The following is a 26,790-nucleotide window of genomic DNA, read 5'->3' on the forward strand; positions in this document are numbered from 1 at the left end:
TTTCTTTAGGATTGTTCTCTGGGGTGAGTATATGCAGTATATGAGTATATAAAACTATCTTTGGAGAAATTCCAGCAAGGATGCACTCGGAACTATACCACTGAAGGTTTATTCTTGGAGTAATACATATCCAGTATATTCCAAAATAGGCAATAAGCATGTACAAACTGAATGATCAATAACTGAAAGAACATCAGTTAATCATAGAAGACATTATGAAGACATTTTCAAAAAAATCATCGGATAGCTTTCTTTTATGTTGGAAAAAATGTTGAAGCAATTCACGAAGAATATTCATTAATAAGTAGGTAATAGCATAGCATAGCACAGCATGAATACTTGCACATATCTTGGATGGAGTTGCAAAGTTGAATATTTCAATTGACATTGCTGATGTCGCTACTATCTACAATGTCATAGATTCACTCAGCTCCACACACATGGCCAAGTCCTTGCAAGCATTTATAAATCCCTTCATCAACTTAGAAAGAGCCCAGAACTGAAGCATCTTCCAATAGATGAAAGGATGTTGAAAATAGCGAATTTTCAACTTATATGCAGTTATAAAGTAAATATACTGAAGTAGAATTATTTATAAATAAATAATATTGGAAAGATCTCACCAATTGTTGTGGGGTTTTTGTGGTTCAATGCCGATCATCTAATTGTCTTGATTAATGTTCTTCTCTGTAAAGAACAACACAATATTCAGCAAAGAACTAAGAGGAGCGGACCTGGTGTGATGGTTAGAACACTTGACTATCACGCCGAGGACCTGGGATCGAATCCCACTACCGACAAACTCACAAAAAATGTGAGTTCTTCCTTCGGAAGGGAAGTAAAGCGTGGGTCCCGAGATGAACTAGCCTAGGGCTAAAAATCTCGTTAATACAGATAAAAAAAAGCAAAGAACAACACAATACTGAACACTAAACACCCGCGCATCTATTGTTTTGATTTTCACTCGAGACAATAGCGAACGCGATCGATTATGCTGCCATACTCACCCTTTACAGGAGCGATGCATGCACAGAAACGAACAACACAATACTCAATATTCGTTAATAAGTAGGTAATAACATAAAAAATATTAGAAAGAAATCCAGAAAGAATATGGCACGAGTAAATAAACAAAAAATCTTAATCGTCCAGAAATTTTTCTACCTAAATTTTTCGAACATTTCCTTCCGAGATTCTTCCTTGAGAATCATCCAGGATTCCAGAATTCCTAACGATTTCTTGAGGATTTGTTCACGGGGTGGGGGGGGGATCATACAGAATTTCTCTAGAAGTTTTCCCATATTGCTTCCAGAGTTTCCGTGGGTTTCTACCAGGATTTATCTCGAGATCTCCACAAGAGTTTCTCTCAGAATATACCGCAGATGTTGTCGCGGAATTTCTGTTGAAGTTTCTCTTGGGATTCCTCTTGAAAGAGTTATTCCTGGGGTTTCTACTAAAGCTCTTTCAAGGGTTTTAAGGAATTCTGCAGGAATTCTTTCCGGAATTTCTTCCGAAGTTTCTCCTGTGATTTCTTCAAGAAATTTCCGATTGCTTTCTTCTAGAGTTACTGCTTGTATTTCTACAGAAGTTTCAGCTGGGATATTTCCCGAAGGTGCTCGCAGGATTTCTTATGAAGTTTCACCTGAGATTTTTCTCGAAGTTTCATCCGGGACTTCTCTTGGAAGATTCCTTCAGGTGTTGATCCTAGGGTTTCTCTCAGAGCTTTTCAGAATTTATCCTGGATTTTTTCTTAAGACTTTTTGGAGAGTCTTTGCTGCAGAAGCTACTGCTGGTGTTTCTCACGTGATTTTTTTCTGGTATTTTTCACGTGATTTTTTTCTGGCATTTTCCTTATTGTCTAATTTCTTGGAGTGATCTTGAGGTTTTTTACAGTTTTTCCCGGGATTATTCGCAGAGCTTTTCCCGGTTTTCTGCCAGAAATTATTCCGAGATTCTGGATGCTCCTTTTTGGGATCTCTTTAATAATTGCTTCCGGAGTTCTTGCAAGATTTTTTTCAAAAAGTTTTTCTTGGATTGTCTCCTGGGATAACTTTCTAAATAGATTTCTAGTAAAAAATTCACGGAGAAAAAAATACGGAATCCCGGTTAAATTTTGCGAAAAACTCCGCAAAAAATTATTGAACAAATCTCGAGAGGAACTTTGAAAGCAATCCTGAGAGAAACTGAGACATCTAAAAACGAAATTCTGGGACTAATCCCAAGAGAAAATATTAACTCTGAAACCCTTCAAAACCATTTGCAAAGAAATCTACGAGAAATATTTGAAAACTGTCTCTGGAAGAGCTTCTGTAAAAACCCCGAGAGAAAGTGTACATTGTCTGTGCGCACCTTCCGAACATCCCAAGACCTTGTTTGGTACACACACCACGTAAGTAGCCGGCTTGTATACGTCGATGATGATGATACGATGACAATAGGAGGAGAACATTCGTTCTAGACAGAAAACGTGTAAACCGTAATATTCCTTAGTCTACGAATTTATTGAATAACTAGTTAAATATTGTTCTGTAGCTATTGAAAACGCAATCTAACTATTAGTTGCACTAAAGCTTATCTTGTCGGTAAGAATACAACCAGAATTCCTTAAAATAACTACTTAAAATCAACCTAACTATCCATCCAGGTTAGCGTGCGTAACAGATGCCCATTGGCAATCCAGAAATTAATACTATTACTTCTATATTGTTGGTGAGTTGCTATTTTGTTAAAATCTAAAAAGTAAGCAAGATAAAAGGATAAAAGAATGAAATGATCCACAAATAAAATAGGCACATCCGAGTAAACTACCGTCAATCCCCACGATACCGTCGTGAGCATCAAGAGAACTAAACGTAATTCCCTATAATACAAATATGTATACACATGTCAATGAAACCCTAATCTTGCGTTGTCATCACATTAATAGGAATTTTATAATTCATTTTTGTAAAATGAAATCCTCGGGTTAATAAAAGCAGAAATTATCTCTATATAACGGTGTTGTCAACACCTCGAAAAAACTGAAATACTGAACAATTTCGGAAGGAACTATTTATGGAAGCAAAAATCTCTAGATAAACTTGGGTAAACTGTTGAAAGCCAGAAAAGAAAAGCCTTTGATAATTTTAAGAAAAAAACTCTGCGAGAAACTGGAAATGTATTCAAAGGAGGAATTCCGGAAGGATTTGAAGGAAAAATATGGGTAGATTTCAGAAATCTCAACATAATAACACGAGCACAGAGTACAAACATCCAAATTCATATTTGAATCTGTGTATGGAATGTAACGATCATGAAGCTTGTGGAATTGAACTCCTGAAGGTTTTTTCCTGATTTTTAGAAGTATTCGGATGTCACTGTAGGTGGAAATATGGATTTCTTGAAATTAACTCAAAAGAACTCTGGGAAAAAGTTAGAAATATTCCTTAACCGATTTTTTGTATTATATTCGAAAGAGTTATGTATGGATATTTGGGAAATTTCTTGAACATAATTGAACAAAATATTATTATTATTATTATCTTTATTATCGAGACTTTCAGCCGATGGCTGGTTCATCTCCGATTGAACAAAATAAAAACATTTTATATTCCACCCTGGAAAAACCTTAAAAAAACTGAGAATTTTATTTTGTATTGTGAGTAGACACCCTGTGTTATTACATTCGTTTGCATCGTGTTGCTTTTATATAGTTATAGAAGCTAGTAGCTAAAAATTTGCTAAAGGTTCTCGTCCTCTGACCGAAAAGTTGGCTACGCCCTTGTTCAGGTGTTAGGATAAGAGAGGCTATATTGGTGAAAAAATCCTCAATGTTTGCTTCCGTTGTTCCAGTCCTAAATGACCATTGAAGGCCGGTTCACAAATCTTCGCCGAATGAATTCAAGGTTGGTTTAAAGTTACTTAATTTATATGTGTGTCATATAACTTCAATCCAGAATATTTTACCATTGAGTTTCCGACTGCAAAATTAAAATCGACAATCCATGGCCCGTTGACAGCTTTCAAGTTAGCACCTTCAACACCAAGGGAGCAGGTGACATTTTGCCGCTTCAGACTGCCACTTCCTAACTTCGAACCGCTTGTCCTAACCTTTATCCAAAATGTGTAGCGGTAAAACGATACGCCTCCATGCGTAGCATCTGATTCCAATCCGTTCGTCACTCAACATATATGGGCAAAAGGAAGGTCCCCCAGAGCATGGCCCAAATTACCGTAATGAAATGAATGGCATTTCAGCTCGTCGTGTCAGTACGGTTCTTTTCAACAAACTTGGCAGCTCGATCCCAAATAGGATATGGACCGTTCGTCCTCCCAGGGACATCGCATCGGGGCCTGGCCAACATTTAGTTCATATATTTAGTGGGGGTACGACTAGAAGCATCACCGAACAAATGGAGACAATCTGCTCGGAGCTTATCTTAAAATCGCTCTTGTTCGTCGTCGTCCGATGGCTGCCATGTTGAAATACACCCCGATGGATGCTGGGTGGCTCTGAGCTTCACGGTTCGGAGGTGTGAACCTGTTGAGATTCTATTTCGGTCCCTGCTGGGTCAAACGGGAAAAATAAATAAATGAATGAACCTTGACACGGTTGCTTCGGAAGATTTATTTCGGGACCGATTCAAAGGAACGTCCAAGTAGGACAACACGATGCTGTGCCCTTATCAGTAAATGTTACACTCATGGCATACCTACCTTTAATTGTTTGGAATACTCAAATGCTTACTCATGGAATACAATTGCTACAATCTCGTTGTTTGTTGACTATCATCCTCTATCATTCCCTTCAGAGATCATGATTTCAATTTAAATTAAATCCAGTCCAACTCGGAAGAAAAACAAGAGCCCATACCGAGCTCATCACTGCAAAACCATCCAAAAATGTCTCAATGTCAGACTAAGCAAGCCCTCGTCTCCTTGGAAATCAAATTCCTTCTTCGTTTCCGTCTTATCCCGGTCGGTTCTTTCGCATTTAGTAATTCTGTTGCCGTGCGTAAGAGATCCCGAACGGTCCGAGCTCACAGAGGAATACTTTTTGTTTGCAACAAATTAGTCAACCCACCTTTTCTCCATTTCACCATATCCACTGACTGGATTTGACGGAGAAGGAGACTTTGTAGCTGACGGCTGGTGGAAGTAATTCTGCTTGCGTATGCTCCGGTTCCTGGTTATTTTTTTTTGCGTTCTCCTTGGCTTGATTAAACGAAAGGTCGGTAGCTCCCGAAAAAAGGATAAACTGCTCCTTAGGTCACGGTGGGTAGATAATTATTTCTTTCTTGTGGTAATTTTGAAGAGCTAACATTGAACACGGTACAAAAATAGCATTATGGGCTAGGAGTCACAGATTGGTCTTAAAGAGATAGAATCAACGATATTTTCGTAAAAAATCAAGAAAAGAGAAACATTGCCTTAAAATTACAAATAACTTTTCAATTCAATTTCGGCTGTTGGCTCTCCTTGGCGAAGCATCCCAACAGAACAGTTTTTTTATGATTTTTTTTTCGAACTGACCATTTTTTGCAATTTTACATATTTATGTACACCGTGGTGCATAATTGATCGGACAAACGCCGATTTTTATACAAAATGGCCATCTTTGAGATGCTACAGCTATGGTTTGCTTAGATTACACTTGTTTACAACATTTTTGAACTCGGTTAGCTCATGATCATTTTAGTGTAAAATCATGCCCTGAGTTCGAAAACGTGAAGGAAAAAAAATTAAAGCTGAAATTTTTACGGCTTTCCACACAAGGCTGTCGATTTGTAATCGTATTTTGTTCTAATTTTAAGCAAAGTTGCTCCCGTCATACATCTCTATTTCCGTAGCCAATGCTACGATTGAGCTGAAATTTATACTGTAATTGGCTAACATCTAATGTTTCAAATGTACACTCCCGATCTAAAGTTTGGGGTCTCCCCCTCAAAAACATGTCATTTTTTAGGCCTTTGTCTCCACCAATTTGCACCCAATTTCAAAACCCTAGGTCTCATTCAAAAGATAATAAGTTAAAGAAACATTGATCTAAATGAAACTTTTCCAAAAATGTTTGCATGCAAACTTAAGCTAAAGTTGCCAAATTTTCTAAAAAAATGAATATAAATTTACGGCAATTTCACTGGAAATTGGGTCGACCAAACTTTAAGATGAAAGCGGTAACATAACCTATTTTCTATTAGCTTTCAACTGCTTTTTACCGAATTTAGCTAAAAAATCTAGAAAAAAGTTGATGATTAACCGTAGTGTGGCCAGCAAAAAAAAAACACCCGTAGAAGGCCGGCAGGGTACCCGGATACCCACGAAATGGAAATGATCACATCTCAGCGATTTTTCCACCGATTTTAAAAGTTTTTGCCTCATTCAACTCAGAAACTCTTTATCTAACGAGATCGTATTTGGTTGGACCGGTCCGATCACCATAGGTACCGGAAAATCCGGATTTCCGGATCCATGTTTTTATACAATACAATATGTACAATATACGGGGTTTTCGGTAGGTTAGTAGCAATTTCGGTACCAAGCATCGTAAAATTGCTTTGGTATATTGTATCTGACCGGCCTGGAATCATAAAACGTGTTGACTTTGAAACTGTGATTTCGGAACACGCTTCCCGTGAGGCCATGGTTGACCATAAACACTTTAAGGTATCCTAGCCTTAACAATGTGGGTTTCAATATGGTATAAGGACATGCTCCCAAAAATATGGATTTTCCGAAAACCACGGTGATTAGATCGGTCTAACCAAATATTTTCCCGATAGATGATGAGTTTCTGAATTGAATGAGCTAAAAATTTCCAAAATCAATGAAATACTGACGGAGATATGATCATTTCAATTTCGTGGGTACCCGGGTACCCTGCCGGCCTTCCACGTAATAAAAAATGCAGGAGCCCCTCCCCCAGCCCCTCCTCACTTTAAAATTCGGTCAACTCCATTAGTAGATACTTGTTGGGTTTAATCACCGTTAACTAGTATATATCTATTTTATTGATATTTATCGGTGAACGAGTAAAACAACATCGTTTTTTGCGTGACGTTTCGGCCTAATCACTTTTCAGCCATCTTCAGACGCCTACAAGTTTCTTACAAAAAAAATTAACATTAAACAAGATTTATACATTTTCATTTTTTCACCCCACAACTCACAATTTGATCGCCGCAGCTGATGCTACCTCCTATCCAGCTGGGAGATCACGTACCACTGTCTAGTAGGGTACTATGCGGTTGTGGTGCGCGTCCTCTCTCGTTTCCTCTTCGTCGTCTATCGTTGTTCGTCACTTGTCGTAGCTTAAACACTAACGCATTGTAGTTCGTGTTGAACAATCCACATTCACGCTGGAGGTTCACTGTATTAGTTTCCCCTGCCAGCTTGATGTGGAATGTCTCCGCGACGACTCTGCTCTCCTGGTCGGCGATGCGTTCAATTATTTTCGTCTCGTCAAAATTGAACACATGGCCGTCACATAGTGTGTGGTGCGTCAATCCAGTCCTGTTGTCTTTCCGTTTCACGTCATTTTTGTGTTCGTTGATTCTCGTGTCCAGTTTTCTTCCCGTCTGTCCGATGTACACCTTTCCATCCCCTGTTCCACACGGTACCGAGTACACCACATTTTTATGTTGTCCTGGTGGGATCGGGTCCTTCAGTTTAGCAAAAATCTCATTTTTCAATTTAGATTTTGCTTTCACCGCCAGTGTTATGCCGTGTTCTTTGAGGATTTTCTGCAACTTCTCACTCAGACATGGTACATACGGCGTGGGGATGTACTTCGTTTCATCCACCTCCTTATCGTTCTGCAGTACGTTGTAGTGCTTGTGCACCCTCTGTTTCAGGACATTCTGAATGAACCAATTGGGGTAATTGTTACATTTCAGCATTTCCTTCACTGTACTGATGGCCGAGGGGCGGTGCTGCGCATCGGTTAACTTGATAGCCCTATCCACTAGGGCAATCGCAGTGTTGCGCTTGTGGGAGTACGGACTTTCCGAAACGAAATCGAGATACCGTCCGTTTGTCTGCTTTGGTAACCATTTTTTCTCAAGGATTCCATCTTTTCTCGTTACCATGATATCGAGAAATTTAATCTGCTCATGTTCTTCCTTCTCCACCGTGAACTGCAGCCTATCATGGAAGTCGTAGAAAATCTCCAGGATTCGATCCACATGTTCCCTCCGTGCAACGCAAAAACAGTCGTCCACATACCGTCTGTATATCACCATATCGAGTTGTTCTGCACTCACCCTCTGTATGCTCTCCTGTTCCAAGCGCTCCATAACGATGTTCGCTATAACCGGAGACAGCGGGGATCCCATCGGTACACCGAAGGTTTGCGTGTAGGTGACTCCTCGATAGTTGAAGAAAGTAGAGTCCAATACTAGCCTTACTGCATCCAAGAAACTTCGTTTGTCGATCTTCGTATGCCTGGCTACCTCACTCCACCTTTCCTCGATACACTCCATCGCGTACTGCACCGGAACGTTTGTGTATAGCGATTTCACGTCCAGTGAAAAAAGCACGTGCTCCTCGGGGATCTGCATTCCTGTTACCTGTTGTGCAAACTCAAAACTGTTTTTCACGTGGTGTTCTGTTTTTCCAACAACATTTTCCAGGACCCCTGCCAGATCCTGTATTGTATTGTATAAAAACACGGATACGGAAATCCGGATTTTCCGGTACCTATGGTGATCGGACCGGTCCAACCAAATACGATCTTGATAGATAATGAGTTTCTGAGTTGAATGAGGCAAAAACTTTTAAAATCGGTGGAAAATCGCTGAGATATGATCATTTTCATTTCGTGGGTACCCGGGTACCCTGCCGGCCTTCGACGGGTGTTTTTTTGCTGGCCACACTACGGTTAAGTACTGTTCCTTTGAATTCCACTAACTAAATTCTTAGTGGAATTCAAAGGAACAGTACTTAACGCGGTCTTCTTTTTATTTTTAGAAAAAAGTTTTTAAGTAAATTAACTCTTGATGTCATCGACCAAAAGTTTGGGGTCACCCCTCAAAATTATGTATCGGTCAAAAGTTTGGGGTCACTTTCATAAAACATGGAAAATTGATTTACTGATATCTTCGTCATCTATAGTAAAATTTTAATTCTTTTAGGATCATTTCAAAGATAATTAACTAAATTTACGTTCGATGTATTTAATTTAACGTATTCAACGATTTTTATATTAAAAAATGTTATGTAAATTCAATTTACTTAATAACTTTGTTCTAGATTTTTTAGCTAAATTCGGTAAAACACAGATGAAAGCTAATAGAAAATAGGTTATGTTACCGCTCTCAGCGGCCATGCACAAATTACGTCACGCTTTTAGGGGGGAGGGGGGGTTTTGCATAACGTGACGATCCATACAAAAATTTGAGACATCCCATACAAAAAGTGTGACATAGGGGGGAGGGGGGGGGTTGAAAAAGGTTGATTTTTGCGTGACAAATTAGGTCAACCCAATTTCCAGCGAAATTGCCGTAAATTTATATTCATTTTTTTTAGAAAATTTGGCAACTTTAGCTTAAGTTTACATGCAAACTTTTTTAAAAAGTTTCATTTAAATCATGTTCAAAGTTTCTTTAACTTATTATCTTTTGAATGAGACCTAGGGCTTTGAAATCGGATGCAAATTGGTAGAGACATGGGCCAAAAAAATGACATGTTTTTGAGGGGGTGACCCCAAACTTTTGATCGGGAGTGTATGTTGAGAAAGAATTTTTAAATTGATTTTTCTTCTTGTACCGATTTTTCGAACCCTCTAAGCAGAATACCCTTTTCGAATGAGTGTAATTAGTTTCGATTCCGCCCTGTTTTGCTTATCCTTTGACAGATACGAATATTTCTGTACAATCTCTGGGTGAATTTCTGCCAGAATCTCTGAAAGAATTCCGTAAAAAAATCTGAAGGAATCCATGGAGGGTTTTCTAAAACTTTCTTAAGAAAACCTTGAAGTGCTTTCTGGGGGCGAAATTTATACAATCTAAATCTGGAACAAGCTAAACCCGATTTTTTTTTGTACGGACCTTTCGTACACGGATAGTATTAATCGTGGCTACATGTGTACACAATTTCATGAGAATCGGCTCAAAATTGACTGAGTTTTAGCAAAAACCCAACCCGTGCAAAAAAGAATCGAGTGTGTACAAGTTTTTTTCGAAAGGAATTCTTGAAGAACTTTCTAAAGAAATGTCACAAAAAAAGGAATCCCTAGAAGATATTGTGTAAGAATTTCTAACTGAATTTCTTTAGATTTCTCGGATGATTTTTTGAAGTACATCTACGAAGAGTTTCTTAAGAAGTCCTTAATAGAATTTCTTTAAGAATCCCTGAGAAATTTTGTCAGGAACTCGTGAAAGATTTTTTGAAATTAATCCTAGGATGGATTTCAGCAAGAGTCCATGAAAGAATTATCAAATTAAACTTTGGAACTTTTTTAAAGTAAACCTTAGAGGAATTTGAAAAGAAATCTCTGGAGGAAAAGCTGGAGACATATCTGAAGAAATTATTAGTCAAATTTAAAATGAAAGACATGGGAGATTTTCTGATAGAATCTCTCGAAAATTTTGTGTAGGAACCCCTAGGAAAGTTTCTATAGGAATTCTTGCGGAAAATTCCTGAATGGATCTTACAATTTTTTAAAACGAGTCAGTGGAAGAATTTCTAGAGAAATCCCAAGAAGATTTTCTGACAGAAATTCAGATTAAAAAAAATCCTTGGAGTAATTTCTAAAGTTTTGGAATAAATCCTTGAACGACCGTTTAAGAGAATGCTAAAAAAAATTTCCGAAGTCCCGAAAAAATGGTAAATCTCTGAAGGATTTTCTGAAGAAATCTGCAACTTTTAGAGCAATCCCTAGTGGAATTTCCGGAGAAATTGGGAATAACCGTGGGAATTTCTGATGAAATCTTTGGAAGAATTTCCAAAGTAACCCCAGTTCAAATATTTGAAGGAGCTTTTAAAACATTTTCTGGAAAACTCTGGAATAGTTTCTGAAGGCATCACTGAAAGATTGAATAAAGGAATCTCTGAAGGGATTTCTGAAGAATTGTCTCTAGCAGTTCTGAAAGAACTTTTGAAAAAATTCCTGGAGAAATTTCTGCTCAAATTCATGAATAATTTTTCGCAAAAAAATGAGGATGATTTACTTCTGAAATTCCTCTCATTTTTTCAGGATGCCTCCAAAGAATTATTTGTGGAATTTTTAGGATAAAATGAATTTCTAATCAAACGAATACCTAGGGAAATTTGTGAATAAATATCCAGAGGAATTTCTGAAGTAACCCCTGTGCGAAATTCTCAAACAATCCTGAAATAATTTGTGAAAAATTATGGAGAAATTGGTGAAATAATTTATGTCAGATTTATTAAAAGAATTCTTTGTAACACTTCTGGAAGAACAAATGGCAGATTTTCTGAAGCAATCTGTAACATGAAGCTTTTGGAAGTTCTAGTCGGAGACCGTCGATATAAAGTTGAAAATTCTGGGTTCACTTAATTTTATTCAACGCTGCAGATTTGCAACAAAAGGCAAGGTACATACCTATATAACTCGTACAGAAAGATCGTTCGGAAAATACAGCGCAATCATTAACCAACCACGCTCCATCAAGTGCTTGTCACGAATCTCTAAATTTCCGAAAGAACCGCAAAGCAATTCGAAAAGGAAAATTTTTGAAGCAATTAGTTAAGTAATTCCAGGGTAAATCCTCTGAGACATTTTCAAAGGAATCCTTTAAATTCCTTAATAAATTTCGGAACATTTTGAATTTTTTGGGGCATTAGTGCATTTCCATTGCTCAAAATATTAGATTCTGAACCAACCATACATATTTTTGGAGACAAAAGATTTCGATCGTAACAAGCTTGCGAGAAAGTCCAATCAAGTACAAGACACTGAAGACAACCTTACAGTTGAGGTCGAAATACGTGTCTGTCAAAGGATGCAGATTCTTAGTGGAATTCAAAGGAACAGTACCTAACACGATTTTCTTTTTACTTAGTAGGATTGTGTTGCAGACCTGTACGGGGGTTTCTCACTATTTAGCATTCCGTTTTTTTACATGATTGTTGCGTAATGTGGGGACGAAGGTCCGATAAGCTGAACTTCTTTGAGCAGATTTAAAACTGTCGTTTGATGGATAAGCTAAAGCTAAAAATAAGTATATTATTTCGAATTCATTTTATCTTAGATTCAGTGTGTCTCACAATTTTTCTGTGCGACCACTACTACCTCATCCCTCACTATATGCAAACAAATAATGGCATCATCAGCTTCGCCAGATCTACGATGTTGATTGTGGTAATTAGATAATGCATTTATAAATTTATGCCGCAATATTTGGATTACACGAACACACTTGGATAATTTATAATAAGATGTAATACTTAAGTACTATTTTACTAACTAGTTTACTAAACGCATTAACTATCTAAACTATCAGTCGTCGTTTTTCTTACGCCATTCTTTTCATTCCATTTCCCTAGCAATCTTTAAGATGTCGTTAACTATCAGAAACCATGCACGTACTTTGACATAGGAATCCTCGATATAGTATCGCAACAATGATCTTGTACTATTAATCAATTTATTCGACCAACTTGACTGAATTTTCCTGTATCAAACGTTTCCTAGACAGTAAAATTCTCTGGGGAAATTGTAAGGACGTAACGTTGGGAAGTAGCATAACATCATAGCATGATCATTTTTCTGATTCTACTGCAAAATTCAAATATTTTGAATAAGGGATACCTCAAACTTCGAAAATAGCACCAGAATCACTGCCTTTTTTCTAGCATCGATTGGGCCTGACGAATCATTTTCGGCCTAATGATCCAGCATCTTTTATGGCAACTTATTAGCTCTATTGACCTATTTCCATTACAGTGTTGCTTAATCAAGATAAAGATAGATTCCCGAAATCAATATCGAAAAGATAGGTTCCATCTAGAAGCTCCATCAATCACGCACGAATCTGTTCCAGCAAGCTCGAAGCTAATTTTCGCTTTCGTTTCCAAATTGCCATCTCTTCCGGCACCGGCACCATTGCATTGCCGCCGGTTTGTACTTGTTGATCGCAAATCGCTGACTTGCTTTTATTTTGCCTCCTCGCAATGACACGCTCCGACACCTCCAACGAACGCCTCGGATTCCAATCCAAGTCTAAATATCTACAAGCAGAAGCGCGAATTGTTCGGTCTTTTTTTCCCGGCAGGTGATCAATTATCGTGCTCCTGTGGGCGCTCGATAAGCTGATGGGTTTCGTTCGATTCGCGCGCGCTATTCCATGGCAGGCAGTGCTAGGAGGAAAACAAAACATCAAACGCTCTACCCACCGCCGTCCCAGGAAAATACGAAACAGAAAGGAAATCCTCCAACCATTGGACGGAAAGCTTCTCTCATCAATCAATCCGATGGCACGTGGCGCGTGGCGGCGTTTTGTTCGCAGTCGCATTGATTTTGTATCCATCCATCGCAACGCGAACGCCGCCGCCCGCTAGTTTTGTCGTCTTCTTGGTCGCCGCAATGAAACGCAGCACGCCATGCTGCCTCGCGCCGGGCCGATGTGGTGGAATGAAACGCATCGTGGTGGCGCGGCCTACTGCTGAGATTAATCGTTCGTCCAAATGTTTTCATGGCGCAGAGATTGCTGCGTTTCTTTCCGGTGTGATACTGCACGATTTGAGTTCTTTCTGGTATGACACACCAGCTGGAACACGGCCTGCTTCTTCGTAGAAGCACATATTGCAGTAACTTGTTAGACAGAGGCACTCGGTAATCAAGAGTTTGCTTCTGTCAGTTGCGGTTCAATAGCTCAATTATAAAGATTTAACTTTTAGTCAATAGTTGACACAAAAGAAATTGGAATTCTGGTATCATAAGCACCAGAATAAAAAGCAGTAAACTCTCAGATATTCAGTCGAACTATGCTGAGACTGGGCTGTTGAAGACTAGGACACGTTTACTTGAAGGAATCTAATGGGCTCCAATGCGGGCGGGGTCATTAGTTCTGAATGCTTTGGTTGGCCAAGAAAATGGTTTCAGGCCTTCGATAGGAAATTCCAAAGATCTCCAGTAGAAGAACTTGTAAACTTTGCACAGGTACTAAAAGCGTTCGCCGTAATACGAAGTTGACTATCTTCAAAACGTTGATTAGACCGGTCGTCCTCTATGGGCACGAAACATGGACCCTACGTGCAGAGGACCAACGCGCCCTTGGAGTTTTCGAACGGAAGGTGTTGCGTACCATCTACGGCGGAATGCAGATGGAAGACGGGACTTGGAGAAGGCGAATGAACCACGAGCTGCATCATTATGGCACAAATTTCCCAAATGGAGGAGAACGTGCCTCTAGAGCCGACCTACTGATACGAGCTGCATCAGCTGCTGGGAGAACCAACCATCGTCCATACCGCGAAAATCGGGAGGCTACGGTGGGCGGGTCACGTCATCAGGAAGTCGGATAGCAACCCGACTAAAATGGTTCTCGAGAGCCATCCGACCGGTACAAGAAGACGTGGAGCGCAGCGAGCTAGGTGGGTCGACCAAGTGGAGGACGATCTGCGGACCCTACGCAGAGTGCGGAACTGGAGACAAACTGCCACGGACCGAGTGGAATGGAGACGGTTACTATGTACAGCAGAGGCCACCCCGGCCTTAGCCTGTTTGGTGAGGTAAGGTAAGGCTCAAACGTGGCGTAGTAGAGTGTTGGACGATTAGGATTTCAAGACAGACGAGAGTAATTTGGGTGGATGCCGTGTGATACACGGATTCGCATACCTAGGTTCCCGCAATAGCCGAGTTATCAAGCCAATTTTATCGACAGCTGTCACCGTACGGCAAATCTGCCAGATATTCATTGAATTTTGAGGCGGCAACGAAAGTTATGCAAAACAATAGACTAGAATGAAGGTTTCAAGTGAACTGTCCAGTTCATTCAAATATCACCAAGTGACAACGGCGTGTTCTATTATATTGCATTGCTCGTCTTTACATTGGTGTCACAGTACGAACATAGCAGTGTTGTTTGCCGGATTCCACTGTCATGAGAATTGTACCAGAGACCAAAGTATAATGCAATTTACTTCGATATAAATATTCGATCGCAATTCAATAAAAGCTTAAGCAAATATAGCGTCACATGGTCTGACATGTGAATAACGCTTCCAAAGCCCAAAATCGATGTCAGCCTGGATGGAAACATTCTATGTACCGTAGCCTAAATAAACGAACACCTCTCTGGCTGAAGATTTACCCAGGCAAGTTGTTACAACCGATGATCCAACATCCAACGCGGTTCATGCATTATTGTAATGTACTGCTTGTTGCCTACCCCGCCGACTACGGACCCATCAGCAGGGGGGGGGACGTCAACGTGAAATAGGAGCACTCGTGAAACTCACGCACAACGACGCCGTCCGTCATTGTGATTGAAGCCGGTACATGAAAACGATTTCCTCGTCGTCGTTGTCGGCCGCGATCTGGCTCACTGAATTGGTGCAAAAATGTTTATGAATGAGGTTCTCCACGTGATTGAATGCTCTGCCGATTTCTCGCGTCAGCTTCCCCCACACCAGCCGCAAAGCCTTTGGAGTCGGATCCGTGGAATATCGTTTCTCCATCAGTTGTTTGCTGCTGGTAAAGTTGGCAAAGGATACGATGCCTGACCGAGGAACATAATTCCGTGGCTTTCAGTCGTACATCTACAACACGCACTTTTGTGCCAAAATGCGTACTTTCCGTACCAACAACTATAACGAACACAACGCAGGAAACTCGAACGAACATCGCAAACTGTATCTGTACGGATCACGAGAAGTCCTTCGAGGAAAACAGGGAAAGAACGTACCCCATGCGGTGTTTGTGTGATTATCATAATTCACTCCATCCGTCGATGTCGAGTCGAGAGTTTGTAAGGGGGATGCAATTTCCATTCCGTGAAACAGAGAACGAATAGAAGCTGCCAGTCGCCGTCGTCGTCAGTCAGCTTACGAGAACCTTTTCGAAAAGGTCTTTAGACGTCGAGTATTGAAAGATGACGCAACATTGGACAGCGATTGGAGTGGCTGTCAATCGCGGAGCGAATGTCTAAGCGGATTTTCCGCTAGTAATAAACGAATGCTCTTAAAGCAGGGTTAGCATCTATAGCAGTGAAAAACAATTCGCTTTTTTCGCTAGCTCACGTAGTAATGAAACTCATTATTCATTAAATAAGATAGGAAAAAAACCTCGTCATTGCGTCGTTTCCTTTCAATCATTACACTTACCATGTTAACATTGCATTGGTTGATGTCAACAAATCTGTTTATGAGATGCAAACATTTATTTGTAGAATATCATATTTTTGACAACACTTATTAAAAATTACTTATCTTATAGGAGTGTCCTCTGCTATACATAGGAGTCGTCTCCATTCTACTCGGTCCGTGACTGTGTGACTCCAGTTCCGCATTCTGCGTAGGGTCCGCAGATCGTCCTCCACTTGGTCCACCCACATAGCTCACTGCGCTCCACGTTTTCTTGTACCGGTTGGATGGCTCTCGAGAACCATTTCAGTCGGGTTGCTATCCGACATCTTGATGACGTGACCCGCCCACTGTAGCCTCCCGATTTTCGCGGTGTGGATGATTGATTCGTCTTCTCCAAGTTCCGTCTTCCATCTGCACTCCGCCGTAAATGGTACGCAACACTTTCCGTTCTAAAACTCCAAGGGCGCGTTGGTTCTATGCCCGTAGGGTCCATGACTCGTGCCCATAGAGAACGACCGGTCTACAGCGTTTTGTAGATGGTTAACTTCGTGTGTTGGCGAACTTTGTTCAATCGTAGAGTTCTGCGGAGCCCAAAGTAAGCTTGATTTCCTGCCACAATGCGTCTCTGCTGGTGTCATTGTCTGCAGTCACCAGCAGTCTTGTGCATTATCACCATCATAACACAAAAAAGCTGCAACATCAACATTTCCCTACTTCCTCCATCAACGCTACAGCCGACCGTCTTACTTACCGATCAGGCTAAGGCCGGGGTGGCCTCTGCTGTACATAGTAGCCGCCTCCATTCCACTCGGTCCATGGCCTAGTCCATGGCTGTTTGTCTCCAGTTCTGCACTCTGCGTAGGGTCCGCAGATCGTCCTCCACTTGGTCGACCCACCTAGCTCGCTGCGCACCACGTCTTCTTGTACCGGTCGGATGACTCTCGAGAACCATTTTAGTCGGGTTGCAATCCGCCATCCTGATGACGTGATCCGCCCACCGTAGCCTCCCGATTTTCGCGGTATGGACGATGATTGGTTCTCTCAGCAGCTGATGCAGCTCGTGGTTCATTCGCCTTCTCCAAGTCCCGTCTTCCATCTGCACTCCGCCGTAGATGGTACGCAACACCTTCCGTTCGAAAACTCCAAGGGCACGTTGATCCTCTGCACGTAGGGTCCATGTTTCGTGCCCATAGAGGACGACCGGTCTAATCAGCGTTTTGTAGATAGTTAACTTTGTGTGACGGCGAACTTTGTTCGATCGTAGAGTTCTGCGGAGTCCAAAATAAGCTTGATTTCCTGTCACAATGCGCCTCTGAATTTCTCTGCTGGTCTCGTTGTCGGCGGTCACCAGTGAGCCCAAGTACACGATTTATTTAGTTACCTTGAATTCATAACCATCGAAAGAAATTCGGGGTGACGGGCACGGTGATTCCTCCCTGGAGCCCTTTGCCGTCATGTACTTTGTCTTCGACACATTAATGACTAATCCGAAATCGTTCCACTCGTGTTTATCCCCGCTTTCCTTACTACACCCTCTAAAGCACGAAAGACCATCACCTGCGAGATTCGAAGAGACTCGAGAGTGTCCCTGATACTAGAACTACGCACATCACTCGATCCATCATCGTCTTGATCAATCGTATCAGTTTATCCCGGAATCCGTATTCGTGCATAATCTGTCATAGCTGGTCTCGATCGATTGTAGGGTAACCTGGGGTAATATGCACCTTCGGGGCAAAATGCCCTCATGCTATTTCATTATATAAGTGAAGTTCCATTCGATGCAAGCAAACTAGACGTAAAATTAAGGCGGACAAGCCCAAGAATGAAAAAAGATGCTGTAACATGTTTCGTGACTTTTATATGACCGAAAAAGCGCACAAAAAATGTCTTTTGCAACATGTTTTTGATTTTTAAAAGTTTTGATGTAACTAAACAAACTAACAAACAAACATGTAAGCAAGATGTTATGAAATACATAGCATAGCTTAAAGGCAGAAGTATTTTTGTGGTGTTCATGACTTTTAAAATACAAACTTCTAACATCAACTGACAATCAAGAATGAATATGAGAACGCAAATACATGAAACTGTCAATGTTTTTTTTTTTTATTTTGACAGCAGCTCGTCTGGAAAGATCAAACTAAAACTATGAAAAAACAAATGAAATGGAGAAACGTTAAGTTAAACACAGCCGAGCCAAACTATTTAAAAGTTTAGTGATCCCCATGCCGGAAAAGAGCGTGCGCTTCAAATTTTACCGTGGATTATGACATTTTACCTCCACAAAATTAATGCGCTATTCGGTCAACTGAGTATTTTGTTGATTTTCTACGACCGTTCATCTTTATCAATAAGCTTCTTATCAAGAATCAATATGGTGGCATCATCAAATGGCTGGCTCAAAGATTACACAGTGTCAACCAAAAATATTCTCACATTAGATTTTTTAGTGTTCTTTTAAATTTTCAACAAAACTAACAGAATTTTTTAATTTATACTCATCGGTAGGGTCAACACAAAAATAAAATAAGAATTTACATGATGCTTTAGTGAATATTCGGGTCACTCAATAGATTAGTGGTCGTTAACAGACTGATAGAATTTTGAGGCAAATGTTACACAGCCAAACAAACGTAACACTTTGATCATTACCATCATGCACTAATTTATGGGTCGATTTCAAAATTCGATTGTGGACCGTGGCGTTTGTATCGGCTTTGTTTGCGTTTGACATTTGCACACTACCGCCATCTAGTCAAAGATTGGCTAAATTCAGTCTTTTAGCATTATGCATTAAACTATGTTTTGAATAAAAAATAAAGTTCGAATTATTACTTCTGTTTGTTTTTCATGTGGCTATCACCAAGAATCATGTTTCAGGCCAGTTTCTGCGGGCAGGCATCAAATCATAACTTTTTATTCATTTTAATTGTGAATATTTTTTTTGACAAGCACTGTAACTGTGAACTTTTTGCACAAGCAACACACATGTCACAGTAGTGCACTGCTGCGTATGTTTTGGTTACACAGAAGTCACGGTGACTTACTAGGTGACTTACTTCTAACATTGTAATCCTTTTGCATTTCGAACGTCACGTACGTCTGTCAAGAAATGTTTTATTATGTCTTGAAATATGTTATCCAAAAGTTTCGGAAAGCAAACATACGAAAAAATTATCCTATTTTATTGAGAGTGCAGCCAAACATCAATCAGCTGACTTGCACAACAACATGCGTCACAAACAAAGAAAAAAGAAAAATCTCAATTGAACTAACTATTTCTAGTTCCCAAAGTGGTAGATCTCAATTAATTGCAAATTGAATGGCTGGAATCGACTTGTGCTGCAACAGTGGGATCAAAGCAAACAAAACGGACGGTTGACCGCTTGAAAAAGTTCAACATTACTGAAAAAGACGACATGATGGAAGTTTCACCGCCGTAGCGAAGCAGAGGACTGCTCCAGCCACGGTATCACCGTTAAAGTAAGAAGGATGATCGGCAGTGTGATGCCTTCCGTGGCGGGTGCGGGATACTGAAAAACATCTTGTAGGTCATTCTGGCGGCTTATGGTTCGGGAGTGTGCGCGATCAATGTGCCAAAATCTGTGAAGAATATGATGACGAACTGTCTACGGCAAGTAGAATCTCCTGTCACTGGACAACACCGACTAGTTATTTTGATCCATTTCATTTTATTTTTCACTACAACACGCCTCAGATTCATACAGAACTGATACCCACTGACAAGCAAATGTAAACAAACATTTGTGAAAATTAAACCGCGTATTTCATGTTATGATGGAATGATGTTATGCGTATTGTAAATAAAACTTAACGATAACATGTTTAACAAACATGAGTGACAAACCACTGTCAAGTGACGAAACACACATTTTTTGTGTTTGTTCTCAAAAAACATAATGGAAACATTACTTTGAATACACATGTTTCAAGGGGTCTCCAGTTAGCCTAGTGGTTAAGGCTATGGATCGCCAATCCGGAGACGGCGGGTTCGATTCCCGTTCCGGTCGGGAAAACTTTCTCGACTCGCTGGGCATAGTGTATCATTGTACTTGCCTCACAATATACAAATTCATGCAATGGCAGGCAAAGAAATCCCTTCAATTAATAACTGTGGAAGTGCTCAAAAAACACTAAGTTGAAGCGAGGCAGGCCAAGTCCCAGTGGGGACGTCGTGCCATAAAGAAGAAGAAGAACACATGTTTCCTAAAAACTTGTGAAAACTATTTTTTAACTAGAGATGTTCCCAAAAAACTTTTTTGTAACATATTTTAACATTTTTTCAGCTGCAACTTATTTTGATGTGTTACGATTTAAAATCGATGAACAGGTGATATGTGGGTAGGGGTGGTGGGGGTAAAGTGGACAACCTAAGCATTTTAGTCGTTTCCCGCGGAAATGTGGCAAAATCCATCTGCTTTTCCAAGTAACATGGAAGGTAATGATATACTCTAAAAATCTTGTAAGGGGTTACCTTTAAAAAATATTGTTTTCTTAGATTATTTTCTTCACCAAATCGTGCATCAAAATAGCGTGAAAAACTGGTGGGGGTAAAATGGACAATCGATGGGGTAAAATGAACAAGTCGTTAAAATTTATATAACAGCATATTGTTACTATGTTTTTAAATACAAACTATCAAATTTCATGCGATACCGTTATTTTGTCGTTTTCAAACTTTTAATACAAACTTTGAAACACACCTTAATAATTATTGTAAAAATAGTGTAAAAAACAAGCACTGTTTTGAATGAAAATTATATTTTGTTGAGATAAAATATTTTTTTATAACTTTTTACTTCAACTATCTCACGATAGGTATGACGGCTGATGATTCTGAAGTTTGCAAAAAAAAATAAAATTTTGGTAAAATTTGAACCGATTTTCCATTTTACCCCCACGGTCTGATTTTGTTAAAATTATTTCCAAAACTTTTTTTGTAACAAAATTTAATTTTTTTTTTCGGTCAAATATATTTTACTACGTGGACTTTATTGGTTTAGGGTGTAAAACTTGTTATAATTTTAAAATAACTTACGAGAAAACCTTAGCAATTATAAGCAGATTTTACATCATTTCCGTTTTTTCACGTGATTTTTAAAATTTTTGTCATTTTGAAGAGGTTTATTTGATTTTAATGTTCAAGACCAGCAAAAGTATAATGATTCATGCTTAGGCATAAGCTTCAATCGTTGTAGCATTTTGAAAAACAATAAAAGCCATGAAACTGTACCCTGTCCATTTTACCCCCACCACCCCTATGGGCACGTTGTATTCGCGGCATTTCTGCAACAACTGGCGGATGGCGAGCATGTGGTCCGTTGTAGCGCGTTCACCCATTAATTTAGCCTGATATTGCCCCATGATTTTTCTTGCAATCGGTAATAAACGGAGGCATAAAATTTGAGAGAGTATCTTGTAGGTATACACAGTGTAAATTTACGCGAGATCTAATGCACATAACGAGAATGCCAGCACTGACAAAAAATTCTGCTAGCATTAAAATTTACATGTCCAATTTCGATTGCAGGTGTAAATTTTAATCATCGTGTAAATTTCCTTTATAGCGTTTTTGGTTTGGTGGTTTGTTTTCAACTTGCGAATTATCAATCAGAAAGTGAACCGAGGTGGAAGTGCCGAAATCACTGAAACCGTAAAGACCATCATGGAGAAAATTCATTCATCGTTTAAAGAAATAAATGAAAATCGTATTTAACCTATTTATTTATCTCATTTTATGCAAATTGCAAAATTCACTACAATCTTCGCGTCCTGGAACCTGCAGCTGCTGCTGCCAAGGAATCCGCACCGTCGAAACTCTTGCACACTATTTATTCACTGTCTCAGACAAACGAATCACTATCTTATCATCAGAAATAAACACTGCTGCTTCTAACTGCTAACAGCTTGATGAAATTTGAGGAAATAAATCGAAAAATCACTACAAAATCACTAGTTTTAGCAACCGCGTAATTTTCATTGATATTTCTGAAGTAAATGCCTGTGTATGACAAGGCGCATATTTTTACGCTTGATTTCAGATTACGTGAAGCTTGTATCTGTGAGATCTGTGATTCCAGTGTGCTTAATATTCAGATATTCTTTCTGTGTAACGCTCAGTAGTGATTGCGCGATACTTTCCGCAATCCAACTTGTCGTCCTTTTTGTAGATGGGACACACGATATCTACCATCCATTCCTCCGGTAATAGTTCCACCTCCCAAATCTTGGTGATGACACAGTATAATGCTCTCACCAGTGCTTCGTCACCGTATTTTGGAAGCTAGCTTGGCAGTTGATCTGCTCCAGCGGCTTTATTGTTTTTCAACCGGTCAACCTACTACTCAATCTCTTGGAAATCTTTCGTCTTGCGCACGTAACTCCTAGATCTGTTACCACGCCACCTTCGGTGCTTGAAATATCGCCAGTGAGATGCTCATCGTAATGCTGCAGCCACCTCTCGACCACCTCCCACTCGCTCGTGGGAAGATTACCTTGATTATCTCGGCACATGTTGGCTTCTGGCACAAAGCCTGTGAGTAAGCGGTTCAGCTTCTTGTAGAACTTCAGTGTGTCCTTAGCGCGGTACAGCTGTTCCATCGCTCCGCGATCTCGTCCTTCCTGCTGATGCTTCTTCCTCCGGAAGACTGAGTTCTGGTTGTCCCACGCCTGTCTATAACGTGCCTCATTCGCCCTCGTACGGTGTTGCAAAGTTCTCGCCCATGCTGCATTCTTCTCGTTTTTCAACTGTTCACATTCGCCGTCGTACCAGTCGTTTCTGTGATTCGGAGTCGAGCTGCCTAGTGCTGCAGCCGAGGTCGCCGTTGTTACCTCCCAAAAGGTCCCATACTTTTTGTAAATATTTTTGTGTACATATTTTCTTTAATTTCCTTACTTTAGTATTTCATTATTATTATTCTTTTAAACTTTTAAATTATTATTTCAATTACTTTAATGGCAGAAAAAAAAACTGAAATTAAATTTGAATAAGGAATAGAAAATTGAATTAGAAAAAAAACATCGATAAATTTTGTCCTACCTGAGCACCCCTATTTCCACCTAAATTGCACCTCAAAAGACAGCAGCCGTTACTCCATCGCAACAATCCACCTCGCGACACCCCACATCGCGAGCCGTCTGTCAGTACGATAGTATTGGTACGATGTAGACTCCCGACGCCAACGAAGGAATAAAACTGCTCGTCATCGTGGAGCAGGGATCAATAGGTGAACGGCCATTGTCACTGCAACAGTGCGCGTTTTAATCCGTATATTTTTTTTTTCTCTTGTACATACAGTGAACGCCTAGTATGGCTTTGTGACACCAGTCCAGCTTGGTTGAACCAGCACGTGCAAGAGAAGCCGCCGGTGTGCCAGATTCCTGTTGGCCCGGCAGACACGGAGAAATCTTGCGGAGTGAAACGGATGGATTGCCGGTGTGCCAGATTCTACTTGGCCCGGCCACCCGCAGAAGTGCAAGTTGTGTAATAAAACGCCAAGAAGAACAGAAGAAGCCAGTGTCTCGATTTAGGCGTGGTAGTGAAGTGATCGGAGGAATTACCGGCGCGCCAGACCCAATTTGGCCCGGTCGTCCGTACCAACAACATCCAGACGGGAATCTCCGGTGTGCCAGACCCTACTTGGCTCGGTTGCCCGTTCCGACAGTCCGACGAAGAAGCCGCAGTGTACCCGTACCAGCATCCAAACGGGAATCCCCGGTGTGCCAGACCCTACTTGGCCCGGTCGCCCGTTCCGACAACCCGACGAAGAAGCCGCAGTGTACCCTTTCAGTATGGCGCTGGACCCGAGTGAACGGCTGAAGACACTCGCTGGTCATTCCGGCGAGCCCAGGATCTAAACCGTCGGGACGACTCTCACCGACTAGTTTTGAAGGTCACCTGAAGGACGAGAGAGGTCCCATGTTCGAACCAGGATCGAGCAGCCTTTGGTCGGTAATGTGCATTATTTCCTTACTTTTCCCATATCCTTCATTGAACTTTTGATTTGAATCTAACGAGCATGAATATAAACCCGAAATGTTAAATTAACTAGCCTGCAGTGTTGGAAATTATTATATAACCGCTGAGCCCTAAAATCAACCATCTTTCGTGTCTAGTCTACCTTGCCAGTTTTTTTTAGGGGAAGATTGTCCGTAATCCATCCAATTTCCTCGTCGGAGCCATAGTGAACGACCCTGAGGCCCAGGAAAAAGCCTGGGTGGCCACAATAGGGTGGCCCAACAAAAAGATTTTCTAACAATTGGCGCCCAACGCAAAATAAAGGAAAAGGTTTCCATTTTAACCTTAAAGTGGAACCCTTTTCAGAGTAGCTCCGGGAGGAATTGGAATCCTTTATATTCCAATTGTTCTTTTTATGAATAGTGAAGTGAATTGTATCGAAATAGTATTGTGCTAAACGGAATACTTTTGTTCTTTTGGAATCGTTCGGATGATGAGAACTACTGCTGTGAATCGTTCTTTTCCTTTCGATTCGTCTTTATAAATTAGCCGCTTCTTTTTATAACAGAAAAGTGAATTAGTCTATTAGTAGAATTTAATGAATTATTTGTGAAATTTTGCTTCCTTTTATACACAATGCCTCTAATTTAAAATTCTTTTGTAAATATTTTTCTTTTTTTCATTTTTATACTTTCTAGTGTCTAGTTTAGCATAATATATGCTGGATTAGTTTATTCATTTTTCTTTATCTTTTTTTTGTAATTTTTTTTCCTAATTTAATAGAAATAAGCTTTTATTTAAGCCACTTCTTCGTTTTTTTGGGCGAAAAGTAGCTGTACTGTTTTTTGTAGGTTTAGCTTATTTTGTTTATTTTTTTGGTTTCATTTCTTATTTTTAATTTTACATTCTCATTTGAGAAATGGCGGAGGCATTTGAAACACAATTCGCACACGCCGTTGAGAAGATTCGGGAGTGGTACCACGGCTTAAGGGTGGACCATTTGTCTCCAGAGGAGTTGGACTTCGAAACCAATATTCGATCGATCGTCATTCGGGATGATCCCACCTACTCACGAAGGCGAAGGTGGCTCCGTGAGCATATGAAAACTGAGAAGCAGAATGATACTATTATTGAAGAGGTAGTTTTAGAGGGGAATGGTGAGGAAGTTGTACAGTTCTGTCGACGCAACTTCGACGAACTTTTTGCAGGGTTGCAGCAGAGCGATAAGAATTCAAGGGTAAGGGGCAAAGCAAAATTGCTACATTTCGGTCACCGGCTTATCCTTTATATAAAGCACTTTAGGGATTCGGAGGAAACAGAAAGTTTCCTCAAGTCAATGCTTGTTGATGTGGTGGATCTGTTGGACCAGTATTTCTACACTAAAACCTCTGCATCTGAACAGCACAATCAGGAGGGACTGGAGGAACAAGCTCTGATCGACTTGTTTCGTTCAGAGAATGTTTCGGCAGTTCCACCTCTTCGAAATGCAGATCCAGGTGCAGACGTTTCAGTGAGTACTACTGCTTCAGGAATTCCTGCAGTAGCTAACCAGTTTGAAGGCAGTGACTGTGTACGCTCTTTACTAGCTCGCATTAATGAGTTGGAAGCGAAAATGGCCAGGATGGGAACACTGTGTGAAGAAGAAGCTCAGCACAATGAAACGGAGCTTCCGAGTAGAAGTTCACAGCCACTGGTGGGTGCGCCAACAGTTCTTCAAGTTTCTTCAGCTCCTCATTCCTATTTCACACCTTTTCCGGGATTCTCAAGCTCCTCGCAAGGGTTGAGCTCTTCAGTAGCTGCCAATCCTTCTAGGCCGATTACTAGTGTAACTTTTTCGTTACCGCAAAGTCATCCTACTGCACAGCCGCAGCCACCTTCATCGTGGCACAGCTACCTTCAGAACCAGCAACAACCGTTTCAACCTCCGATCACCAACCCATGGTTAGGATTCCCTGGTGCCTCAACCGTACCATCACTGAATCCTGTTCCGGGGTCCGCGGCTATGAGCCTTGGACATCCTGGGAATCCATGGCTTGGAAATCCCACTTTTACTACTCCGTCGGTCAATCCGTGGGCTGGAACCTCAGTTCCGATATCAACCCCATTCGCTCATCCTTCGCTCGCTTCGTTGAGTTCATTGCCTCTGAGCAACCCGGCGCGGCATACTTTGCCTGTGTCCAAGTGGACAGTTACGAAATACGATGGCGAAGATCAAGGGTTGAAATTAAACCAATTTCTTGGAATGGTTCACGCCATGGCCGTCGCAGAACATGCTTCGGAAGCTGAACTATTTGATTCGGCGATCCACCTTTTCAAAGGGCCAGCATTGCAGTGGTATATGACCATGCGTGCCACAGGTCGTCTGGTGAACTGGCAGCATTTGGTTCTAGAGCTCAGGAGGACTTTCATGCACCCTGATCTAGACACGCTGATCAAAATGAAGGTGTATCAGCGACACCAGTCACGAAACGAGACCTTCCTACAGTTCTATCACGGTATGGAGGAGCTTTTCGGGACAATGAGTGTTCCCTTGCCGGAACACGAGAAAGTCCAAATCCTTC

At 40.6% G+C, this 26,790-nt stretch overlaps 1 protein-coding gene and 1 long non-coding RNA gene across 2 annotated transcripts; one reads left to right on the forward strand and one right to left on the reverse strand.

Moving 5' to 3' along the window:
* Nucleotides 1-7,193: 7,193 nt before the first annotated feature.
* LOC134286475 (uncharacterized) lies at nt 7,194-8,537 on the reverse strand. Its single transcript, XM_062848090.1, has one exon. The coding sequence runs from the start codon at nt 8,535-8,537 to the stop codon at nt 7,194-7,196; it is 1,344 nt and encodes a 447-aa protein (XP_062704074.1).
* Nucleotides 8,538-23,154: 14,617 nt separating this feature from the next.
* Nucleotides 23,155-24,466, forward strand: LOC115271030 (uncharacterized). The gene is made up of 2 exons (XR_003899694.2): nt 23,155-23,498; nt 23,570-24,466. It is a non-coding gene; the product is annotated as an uncharacterized LOC115271030 (long non-coding RNA).
* The last annotated feature ends 2,324 nt before the right edge of the window (nt 24,467-26,790 follow it).

This window comes from Aedes albopictus, chromosome 2 (genome assembly GCF_035046485.1).
Source record: "Aedes albopictus strain Foshan chromosome 2, AalbF5, whole genome shotgun sequence".
NCBI lineage: Eukaryota > Metazoa > Arthropoda > Insecta > Diptera > Culicidae > Aedes > Aedes albopictus.